General features: G+C 44.0%; 1 protein-coding gene across 2 annotated transcripts in view; it reads left to right on the top strand.

Moving 5' to 3' along the window:
• LOC135995236 (extracellular calcium-sensing receptor) overlaps nt 1-12,092 on the top strand; it is a 43,356-nt gene that overhangs the window by 27,885 nt on the left and 3,379 nt on the right. Inside the window, exons 4-6 of one of the 2 annotated variants that reach the window (XM_065646395.1) lie at nt 7,157-7,387; nt 8,011-8,032; nt 10,937-11,068. In XM_065646395.1, the coding sequence (XP_065502467.1) occupies nt 7,157-7,387; nt 8,011-8,032; nt 10,937-11,068 (385 nt within the window). The remainder of the gene's footprint in view (nt 1-7,156; nt 7,388-8,010; nt 8,033-10,936; nt 11,069-12,092) is intronic. The other variant, XM_065646386.1, reaches the window with a different exon arrangement.

Genomic DNA, 12,092 nt, shown 5'->3' with positions numbered 1-12,092 from the left:
TCCTGCCTGCCAGGTTCTTTGTGTCAGAACTAGTCAATTCTATGATGACAGCACTGCCTTTGGGAGAACCTAAAAGTTGGCTCTACATAAAAAACAGGCAGAACAAGATAATCCAAAGCAGACAATGCAGCAGGAATTAAATATTGATATAGACAGTAACAATTAAAGCTTTGCTGGCATGTAAATAAAGATTGACACATGGATAGATGGAAACAAAAGGAAGAAAGAAAATAAAAACCTGTTGCTTCAGGGGACATTTCTCTTGAAGTATTTTATAAGTGACTCTTTCAGAACTAGCATGGGCATATTTCCTCCTGATACCTGACCACTGGCAGAAGCAGAATCCTGTATACCATGACCACTGCGTTAATGTAATAGCTGAGCTCTCAAGTCCTTAATGCCTGTTACAGCATTATGAAAGCATCATCTTCAGGTGCTTGATTAGGAATCCAAAACAAGATGGGAGAATGGGCCCTCAGCAATTTGGAATGAAAAGGAGGACTTGCTGTTGCCAGTACAGTCACCAGCTTTCCATATTCACATTGACCCATGAAGCGGAATTGTTTGCGGCTCTCAGGATGGGCACCCTACCAAAGCAAAGAGAAAAACATTGGTACCCACTGGTCCAGAACTGTTTTACGGGCCTGGATATAGCTAGGCAGACAGAAATTAAAATTCAGTGTGGGAAAACTGTCAAGAGAGGATTCCTTGCAACTGTGTGTTAGGAGGGTGTCGCGGTTTAAGCCAAGCTAGCAATGTAACCACGATAGCTGCTTGGTCCCTCCCCCACCGCAAATATGGGAGAGAATCAAAAGGGAAGGGAGATACTTGTGGATTGAGATAAACACAGTTTAACAAAATCACACTAATATACTACTACTACTACTAATATCTATAAAATGGAAATAGAATATAAAATAAAAGATACTCAATGCAATTCCTCATGAACTCCATCCGCACTGAGCAGCCAGTCTCAGAAAACAGCACCTGGTCCCAAACAGCTGATCCCAGAGAGAGAAGAGAAAAAGGAAAAAAAAAAAAGGCAGAAAGGCCCAGAAGCCTCTGCAAAATGGCAGGATGTCAAAAGGCCAAACTAATGAAAGTCCCAAACAGAACTCCCCCGAACAGGTCTCTGTCCCGGGTCTGAGAGAGCTAGTCAGAAGGTTCTGACTTTCCTTAACTATGAAGCATGACACTAAAGGCATGAAATATTCTTATTGATCAGTCTGGATGTCAGTCAAGGTCTGCCCCATCTATGCTCCCCTTACTAGCCACCTCACACCTGTGGGCAGAGCTCAGAACACCCTTGGCTCTCAGACCAGAGCAATTAAAAACATTAACTCTGTCCCAGGGTGTTATCTTCTTGTTCTCAAACTAAGTCCAAACAATGGCCATGCTAGCTACAAAAAAGAAAGGTTTCTAACTGCATGAAGGAAAATTAACTAGTATTCAGTCAAACCAGCACAGAGGGGGAATTGGAATTGTTTGTCTTTCATGTGGACAGACAGTTGTAACATGCCCAGATTCACTTCCCTTGCAGGACCATTTGATCTAGTGAGGAAACGTGTTAGAAACAAACTGCAGAAGGAAGCCAAGGTTATTAAACACTTGCTGGTATATATGGAGACTAGTTGAGGACCTGTCACTGTTGAGACACAGTAGATGACAACCCATAGTAGATCTGGATACTGCCATTTGGTTAAGAACTACCAAGACTAGAGCTTTTAACCTACTTAGTATCTCCCTCACTTTCCCCACTTTAGTCCAGCTGCTATCAAAATGTACAACCAGTACATTCTGCTTGCAGCTAGCAAGAAGCAGGCTTGTGCTCCAGAGTAGAAAAGTTCACTTTTGGACATTCATGCATACACACGGTTATCTGCGGCCTGATAGAATTTACAATTTAAGTGGAGGGTTTTTTGCCTGCCATCGGTCCTACTAGTGACACAAAGTGCCTACTGCAGATCAAGAAGAGATGGAGAAAGGCTAAGGAAGCTGAGAAGGCAAAACGAAGGTGTTAAGTGGTGTTTATTAGAAGTGAGACAGCATCCTTCACATAGCTGAGTTACGTCCAGTGAGTAAAATTGGAAGAATCATAAACTCTGACAAGTTAAATGTAAAAATAAAATAAGGGAGGCCAAAAAACAGAATGAGGAACAGGCTGTAAATGGGGTAAAAGCTCATAAATCCTTTTTTAAACACTTCAGCAGTAGGAGTGTCTGTTGAGCCATAGATTATCACTGCAGAAGACAAGGTAAGGCCATGGCAGGAGAAAAGTGTGCTCTTTATGGATGAACTTCAGAAGGTTCCTGAGCTTATTTATTTATGGGAGACTTGTAGAGGATCTGTCTGATATTGAAGTGGCTGTAGAAGCTATAGGACACAAGAGCAAAATGAACCTTAATACTTCCGTGCAAGTGAATGATGTCCACCCAAGAGTTCTGACAGAACTCACAGATGAAGTAGCTGAAGTGCTGGTTAGAGTTACCAGCTCCTCACTTAAAATAGTCTTGGGCCCTGAGGCCTAGAAAGTTGACAGATGTGACATCAGTTTTCTAATAGGGTTCCAGAGGAGATCCAATGAACTAGCAAAGCCCATCTGAGCCCATTATTAGAAACTTTAGTAAGAAAAAAAATAAGGAAGGAAAAATAGAATATAATGAGAAGGAAGTGCCATGACTTTTGTAAAGAGAATTTCTATCTCGTAAACCTTCTGAAGTTACTTGAAGGCATTGGGATGTATGTGGATAAGGGAGCTCCTATTCATAGAGTACGCTCAGGCTTCTAAAAGGTTTCTGATAGTCTGTCATCAAATTCAGTCCTTGAATGGATGAACAGTTGGTTGAAAGATAGTCAGCAGAGGATAAAAATAAATGGTCAGTTCTGACTAATCACAAATGAGATCTTCAAGATTGAACAGGTCCTTAGGTGGACTCATCAGCTCCGGCTGAGTAGTAGTCAAAGAAGCAAATGCACTGTTAAGAATAGTCACACTGGAAAATGGGACAGAGAGGTAAACAGAGTGTCCTGGAGGCACTTCATTAACCCTTGGTGCATCTCACTTCAATATCAGTGCTGGTCTTAGGATTGATGAAGAAGACTGGGAAAGTTTGGAGAAGGGTCAATGGAATGGCTTACGTACAAGAAGCTGTAGAGTCAGATAGGGCTCATCAGCCTGGATGATGAAGAGGTGGCTGAGGAGAGATCTGACAAAGGTTTGTAAAATCCTGACAGGCATGGAAAAAGTCACCAGGAAACTACAGTCCTTGGCTTCTTCCAACATGAGCACAAAGGGCATCAAAAGAGCTTAGTAGCTGCTGTGTTCTGATGGGCTAGAAGAGGTGCTTTCCTCATAAAATGTAGATTTCCTTGCTGTAGGAGTCTGTGGATGTGAAAAGTCTGCACAGGTGCAGAACACAAATGCACAACGTCATGGAAGAAAAATCCACTGCAGGTTACCAAGCACAAAGACCTTTGGCCCAGGAAGTCACTGAGCTGCAAAATGTGTGAGAGTATTCTGGGGAAGTGTCACGTCCTGTTCTACTCCTGTGTAGGCATTTGCTGTTGGCCATGGTCAGAAACTTGTCCTGGGGAGAAGGACTGCTGATCTGACCTAATACAACTGTATTTATGTTATGTTTTTATGATTCTTCCATAAGAGGGGCAGTCACACTACCCAGAATATCTAGCCTCGATAAAGCATGAGCTGCTACATGGCTGGGAATGGCCTTACCAGGAATAATGGGAGGGTGAACTAGAGGGTAGCTTGCAAGTCCTTTCTGATAATACGTGTTTTAGTTAAAAGGCATTGCAATTCAACATGGAGCCTGTGACAGAGGGGAAAAAAAAGAAGGAAAAGTTACAGAAAGAAACATCTAAAGACAGCAGCTTGCACAATGCTCTCCCCACAGGCTTCCACCAGCTGCTGACGAGGCCAACACTTCTTTAGTAAACTCTTGGTTCCAGGATATGATCCATGCAGCCCTGACACGTGCTCTTGTCCTCACTAAAGCAGGGTCTTTTAAGTCTTTGTGGATTGAGTCCTGGGTATTTATGTTTCTATCTTTAGTTACAAAACACAGTGACACATTTTTAACTGTAAAGCCTTTAGCTAATCATTGATAGACTGATGCCTGTGAAAGAGTGCTGTAGTTATTCAGAGTCTACAACTTCCTCTTTTAAAGTTTAGTGCTTCTATATTCCTTGGCTGTTTAAACCATATTTTTACCCTGTAGAGAGCAGAATTTGTGTGATATCCAGATAGCATCCAGAGCTTTTCTTACTGTCTAAAACAGGAACATGTCCTAGCAGTTGTTCAGTTACCATTTCACAAGCTGCGCCTCAGAAATTTAGACTTGAAGGCAAACTTTGGTATTTACTGGAAAGAGAAAACAGGTTTTGTTACTCCTGTTGTTCCCGTTGCCCCTCCATTGGGGATTTTAAATTGGCCATGTGCCTTTCCTGCATGAACTGATACAACTGGGCTCTCCTGCTCCCCAGCTATGGCTGCATAGCTAAAGCTGCTACTTCGTACCTGGGGAAAGAAAACATACACTGCAGATCATTGCTTTTATATGAATATTTACCCACCAGATAAAGATATCAGCTCATACCTGAAATAGTTTATAACCTGGATCCTCAGGTGTAGTGTGTGTAGGTGTGTGAGATGAACATGCTGCTGAACCTACAAAAACCCACCAGTAGCTAGGGGTATGTATTGCTTTCTAAGAAGCCTAATGTCAGAAGGTAAGGCAAAGGATTAAACTAATTGAGATGAATGTTATGAAATTAAACAACAACAACAACAAAAAGTTGCATCCAGGGAATTCAGAAGTTTCTCCGCTGTTCATCTCTCTGACTCTGAGGCCAGCCAGACTGCAGCTGGCCAGGAGAGGCAACACTAGAACTGTAGAATCTTCAATACGGCCTTTGCAAGACTGTCTCCTAATGTGTGTCATAACCATAATCAAAAGAAGTGCAAGGTCTGTACAGATGTCAGTCAACCCAGCAGTGATATCTGATCAGGATATCCTATGGTCGTTCAGCAGAGTGCTGCAGTGCTGCACCAGAACACAACATTGAGTTGGAATGAGGAGAAACATGGCATTCAGCTCAACATAATGACTCAAATCTGACCTGGACATCAAAGCTACAGGTGTTACCCTGTGGTAGGTGCTAGAGCCTGCAGAGGAATGCGGTTACCTGCTTGGTAACCTACACTGCTTGTGGACAAGGTTCCTGCTAACACGTGCAGGATTGCAGCCCCACTACAGATGAGGCCAAAGTGAGTTGATGCAGTACAGATATTGCTGTGGATCTGCAGACCCTGTATCCTGTGTTCTGACCTCAGAGCTGCCTCTGCCCTGTTCTCTGCTGCAGCTGGGCAAGCAGCGCCTTCCTGGGAGCCCCTCGGGGATAAGGAGGAGGAGAGGGGAGCAGTCTCCTCTGTCCTTCCCCACAGCAGGCAATGCCTCATCCCTCCACAGCAAAGTGCCAGAGCAGAGCACCTCCTTTTGCCATGTCCATCAGAAGGTGAGGTCTTCTATGTACAGGTCCTGGCTCTTCAGTGAGGTCACTGCAGCTGCACACCTTATGGGGGAGCTGGTCTACTGAGGAGGGCCAGCAGAGATGAGAAAGACAGAAAAAAATCCTGCTTCCACCATCTCATCCATTATTCAAAGACTGGATACTGTGGCAATATTTTGATGTACTTCCATCAACATCACACAAATATTAAAAGGTATTGCCAGCCATGTCCTGCGTAGTACTACTGTGATTTTTCCAGACTCTCTCAGGCTGGCATTGATATAGGCAAAGAGGGAGGAGGGTATCTCTGTAGCTCTGGGGATTTTAGCTTGAGATAGGAGGATCCCAAAAGGAAACAGAGAAAAATGAGACAATTTAGCAAAACCGACAGGAATTAATGAAGTGATTCTGTTCTCCTGTCCTTCCAGGTGAAAAGGCTTCATCAAAACAATATTGCCTGTTCTATGTCTATGGAGTGAGGAGGGCTCTGCCTGCCCAGACAAATTGATTCCATTTTTCTTTTTCTTATATTTTTCCACCCAGGATCATATGTTTGGGCACCCACAGGTGAGAGAGAGAGGACTGGCCTTACAAGATGTTGCAGGTGCTAGAAGCACAGCAGCAACTATGCTGCAGTGGTCTAGGGACAGCTGACAGATGGGTGGCCCTCAGAGTCAACTCAGCTTTCCATAGATGAGCTCTACAGAGTAACTAACAACATCCATTAAATGAGGGGGAAAAAAAATCTGATAAGTGCACAAACCAGCATCTAACTTTTGAAGAAACATATGATGTGGATGTATCGCACCACAGCTGCCCATATCAGCTTTCTTTCATGCTGCAGTTTATTTGGTCTTCCTATCAGGCTATACTAGATTGTGAATTTCACAACTGCAGTTATTCCTGGGATTAACTGCTCTTGTCCACAGCATATGACAGTTTAAGGCATGAGATGAAAATTACAGGAGTCAACGCGTGGGGACAGGTAGAATGTGATTACTTGAAACTATGCAACCAGGTGACAGGAGCCAAAAAAAAGTGTTATGGATTCTTCAGGCCTGCCATGTGGTGAGCGAGCTTGATTTGTTGTTTTTTACTGAAGTGCATTGGGCCTGGGGTTTTTCAATCAAAAGTCAAGTTTGTAAATTGTTTCTCAAGCACTCCCTTTTCTGAGTGATTGATCATTCAAGGATGGGTGATGCCAACTGAGAGCATTTCTGCCAAGTGGTTGCAAGAGCAGGGTGAGAGGGATGTGTGGGTGACTGAAGCACTTCTGTGGCTGCTGCCGCTTCTCTGCCCCTGAAGGAGAGCTGTGGGCTTGCAGAGGTAGCTGGAAGGAACCAAAGAGGAATGCTAAATGGTTGATGGGGTAGCAGCTGGTAAGCAAAGCTTTACAGGTGGGTGCTGTCCACCCTGATGGCCGTGATACCTTGTGCTGTCTATGAGGTTTGTACAGGCTCTGTGTGTGTGTGATGTCTATGAGAGAAAACTTGCTACTGCTGTGATTAAGTGATTTTTAAGAGATTGAAGACTGTAGTAAATTGATTATTTCCAGTTTTGTCCCCACAGCGGATGTGTGCTGTGGTAGGGTTGTGACACACAGGCATTCACAGTGTCTCTTTCTCTCTAGGTTCTCAAGCATCTGCGCCACTTAAATTTCACCAATAACATGGGGGAGCAAGTGGATTTTGATGAGTTTGGGGATCTGGTGGGGAATTACTCAATAATCAATTGGCATCTCTCTCCGGAGGATGGCTCAGTCGTTTTTGAAGAGGTTGGGCACTACAATGTTTATGCCAAGAAAGGGGAGAGGCTTTTTATCAATGAAAACAAGATCCTGTGGAGTGGATTCTCTAAGGAGGTAAGTGCTCACAGCAATGTTTCCCAAGTTTCCACAAGCTGAAATTGCAACTAACCCTGCACACTCCTGTATTATGGCTCCATCTCTCATTAAAAGACTCATTCACCTTACTGTTTACGTGATCTCTGCCCTAATCTTTCACACTCTTATTACACACTTCTGGAAATAACAGGCAGCTAGTTCTCCTCTCCTACACATTTGATGAGCCTGAGTATTAGTGCTTTAAATAATGCCTTTTTTCTGGTTCAGGTAGTTAGCCTGTAATTTTGTAATGCTGTTTCCACAAGGATGAGAAATTGTCAAGTCTGGTTGTTAAGCCAAGTTTTCCTGAGCACAGTAGTTTCATTGCTGAAACAGCCATTTCTTCCATTCCCAGTATCTCTGTATCAAGAAGTGCCTCTTCCTGCTCCTAGTTAAATTTGCAGCTGTTTTCTGTTGGCTTTACCCTCCAAGTCCCAGAGCATTCCACACATCCTTGCCTTGCAAACCAAACAGAACAAGCCTTGCCAGTCTTTCCAGGTTAATTTGGACATGGTCCTCGAACAGTGGGAGATGCCAGTACCTGTTAACTTTTTTTAATCTACCAGAAGATGCTTATGCAGTCTCAAAAGTACATGATGTAGCCATTGACTTTATTCAGGCCTAAGTCCTTCTCTGCTTTCTTGCATAGGTTAGATCTTTTCAGCCTACCTGTATTGTCATTAGCAGCCATGACTGTGTCTTCCCAGCATGATGGGAATGCAGTGCAGGCATCTCTGGACAAGAGCCAGATGAGCTGCCATCATAGCCAGCAGCAGCCCACTCCAGCCTAGACAGAAACACCAGCTCTCAGAGGGAACACCGAGCGGACATCTGGCTTGTGGTCTGGGAGGTGACACAGCGTTACCTTGGAAAAGTCATTGGCCCTGTTGCAGTGTTTAGATGTATTAAATCAGCACCTGATCTAATGAACAAGGCAATTCACTTCCAGGTGATTATTCACTTTGGCCAACAGATCAGGTACCTGCTTCTGCAGTAGCCTAACTTGCCTAACACAACTACTCCAGCAGTTAAGTCTTACCTTCACTTCAGATACCCCAGTTTCACTTATGGTTCAAATCCAGGCCCCTCTGAAAGAGGCATGAATCAGGCATAGCACACTGTAGCAGAAATACTGAGCTCAGGCTTTTCTAAGCCCAGCTGGAGACTCTAAGCCCAAACTACAAGTGGAATTAAAAAAAACCCTGATATTTTAACCCCTGCTTCTGACCATTGTAAAATGCCACTGACACCTATTCCGACAGGCAGGATTTACTTTTTTTACCTTCAACTGAGTCTAAATTCCTCCAGCAGTGCAATATTTATCTTCATTCTCTGTCCTAAACTTTTAAAAATGCAACTGGATGTTGCAGTGTCATACCAGGGCATGTAAATTGTGTGCCAGTGGAGGGGTTTGTAATCTCTGTCTCTTGCAGCTTTCTTTCCAGTTTATAGAGTTTGAATTTCTTCCAGATAAAAGATTCTGCTCACAGAATAGCCAGTACTTCACTCATTGAAACTTTCTATGCCTCCATCATCCTCAAAAAAAATCAAATGTAGTTAATTGTAACTCAAGAACTTCAGCATTGGCCAGACTTGCAAAAGAACATGTTAAAGAGTAGGTATGATAGATAGATTCGTTTTGGCAGGAGTTGATGAAATTCCCCACAGAATACTTAAGAAGGCAGCCAAAGCCATCTCAAAAGTACTGAGCAATTCATCTTTGAGAAACTGGGAGGATGGGTGATGTCTCAAAGGATTGCAGGAGGGTAGTCATAATACCTGTTTTTAAAAGCAGATATAAGAGCCAAGGGAATTACACACAATAGAGCTGAGCTTCAATAATGTAAAAGACTTGATAAAAAAACATATTAAACCATTTATAAACACTTAGAGGATAATAAACCGATAGGAAAAAGCCAGCATGAATTTGTCAAGATGAAATCATGCCAAACCAATTTAATTTTCCTCCTTGGAAGCAAAATCAGTTTAATAAATAATGGGGAACCAGTGCATGACTTCAGTCAGGCCTTTGATTCAGTCCTGTTTGAAATGATCAGTGACAGCCTAGGGAAAGACAGTCTCGGCTGATGAAGCCCTCTTGGTGGATGCACAACCTGCTAAAAGACGGTCTCAAGGAACACATATTAACAGCAAACTGTATTAATAGCAATAGGTTTTAACAGCAAAGAGTGCTTCAAGCGGGGAGCTGCAGGGATTTGCCCTGGATATGTGTCTGTCCAATTAACTATGCAATCCTGATTAACACCTTAGAAACAGGGTTCCCAAACTGTGCTGCAGCTGTACTTCAGAATGACAGGCAATGGCAACTGCTCTCAGCTGCAGGCAAACACCAGAGTTATAAAATGGGTGGATTCACATATGAGTGGGCGCTACCGAGGACCTGCTTACCCTGTGGCTGAGGTCAATGCCTGCACACAGGCAATTTCCAGACCATACTCTGGACTCACTGCCAAAGTGCATCCACACAGGAGCTTCCTGGAGATCAGCAGGTTAGCAGCACTTGGGTAAAATAGCAGCAAACTTTCAAAAAGGTGAATGGAGGCTTCCAACCAGAGCAGCCCTTAGTTATGTACAGATGATGGTACCTTGCTGCCAGTGGAAGTTGTGGGTTTAACTCCCCTGAGCTGAGAAAGCCATGTTCCGTGTCACCTCTCTTTCTGTAATCTAGTTGGGAAAAGGTGACCTCAACCTCAGGCTGTACTTCTGTGCAGAAAAGGCCCAGACCTCCAGTCACTATGCTGAATACCTTGTTGTCAGTGTGCCTTAGGCATGCAGTGAGCATGCCCGTGCAGCCACTTGCTGCCGGGATACAACTGTGCCCAGGTGGGCTCACACACAGCGTAAATGCACAAACAGCAGGTGACACAGCCCATCATTTGCAGCAACAGAAGTCTGGAAGCCTTTGAGTCTGCATATAGCTGCTGATCTGCATCTTTAGATGCTCAATGTTCTCAAAACAGGGTCCTTCTTTCTTTCATATGAAAACACCTCTCGTTTAGTTAGTTTACCTATTTTTTTCTGGATTGGAGGGGGTCTTCAGAAGAACAGGAGGAAGTGGGTTTCAAGAAACTGTTTTAATGCCCATAAATCACTAGCAGTCAATATGCAATATATAGAATTGGCGATCAGCAGTCAGAGCCCATCACCTCCAAGGCTGACTCAGATTTCTGCCAGTAGAGATTCATTGTCTTTTAACCATCTGTTTTCTGGCATGTGTATCATGGGTCACATACCAGTTCACAGTGCCCACAATGCAGTAGAGATTACAAAGATCTACTGATCTTCCCTACCATCCCTTGATGTGTTCTTTCAAACAAATATCACTGCAGTAGGTTGGGGAACAACTATTGTGCAAAATGTGTCGGTTCTGTGGAGGGAAGATGTGAACCTCTGAGGGCTCTCCATCCAGCATGCTAATCAAGTCATAACACCCTTGGAGGAAGCCCAAGGACCTGCTGTAGAAAAGCTGTACGTGGGACACCACCATTAACCCTCCTTGGGCTCTTTTCTTGCAGGTGCCTTTCTCTAACTGCAGCAGGGACTGCCTCCCGGGCACCAGGAAGGGCATTATTGAGGGAGAGCCCACCTGCTGCTTCGAGTGTGTGGACTGCCCCGATGGGGAGTACAGTGATGAAACAGGTAATACCCACAGAGCTGCTTTGGGGTTTGGAGAGGACCACGTGAGGTCTCAACATTGCCTGCACCTGGGCTGAAGTCACTTTTCTGCAGTGCTGAGCTGAAGGCTGCCTCACCAGGGGCCTTCACAGAAAGCCTCGAGGAACTTCTGAAAAGCTTACAGGAAAAGCCACAGTCCTGTGGTCCTCAGGTCCTGTCTTCTGCTAAGCCTGCTTATCCCTTCTGCTTTGAGTTAGGAAAATTAAGGACTTGCATATAAGAAGCCTCTCAGACAAGTCACAAGCAAACTCCATTGCACTGTAGCAGTAGCTTTTGTTCCTCCAAAAACCTGGAGGAAGGAGACACTCCCTACCCTAATCCTAAATTCTGCAGTTATCTGTCTGTCTCCCTCTTTTCCTCATGTTGTCAGGGTTTTATTTCATGCTTTACGAAGAAAGAAAGTCAATTCCATCCCTGACTTCACAAGCAGAGAGGGATATTTCCCTTTATGGGCTCACCAACCACACCTTCTGTTGAGCACTGGCACTGCAAGAGAGCAGAATCTCTGGGTCCTATCCATGGACGTCTTTTTTGTTGATTTCAGTGGGAGCTTGGACCAAGCCACTCAGGTTCTGCAGTGGAGGGAAAAGATAACCTCAGTTTTAGAACTGGTTGAAAAATTCTGGATTTCCAACACCATTAGTGCTCCCTCAGTGCTGGGCATCCCCCGCCCAGGGTTAATGAAGGCCAGTAAATCCTTTCAGAAGAGCAGCCCCAACCATACTGCAGAGTGCTCGGGATCTCCTCACACCCTCTCCAGCAGCACCGGTCACAGCACATGGTGCAGACCTTGCCTGAGATTAAAACCTCAGTAACCTGCCTGCAAAATGGAACAAGTGGTATCCTTTGGGAGAATCTAATTTATATACTATCAGACAGGAATGATAATTTTTTAGAATAAACATATAGTACTACAGGATGCTTGGGAGTAGCATTTTCAAATTAAACAGAAGCAATTCTGGTCATGTGTAACGGGTATTTTGATGTT

This window comes from Caloenas nicobarica, chromosome 1 (assembly GCF_036013445.1).
Source record: "Caloenas nicobarica isolate bCalNic1 chromosome 1, bCalNic1.hap1, whole genome shotgun sequence".
Taxonomy (NCBI): domain Eukaryota; kingdom Metazoa; phylum Chordata; class Aves; order Columbiformes; family Columbidae; genus Caloenas; species Caloenas nicobarica.
Note: the sequence above shows the minus strand (reverse complement) of the source record. Positions and strands in the feature narration are given on the sequence as shown.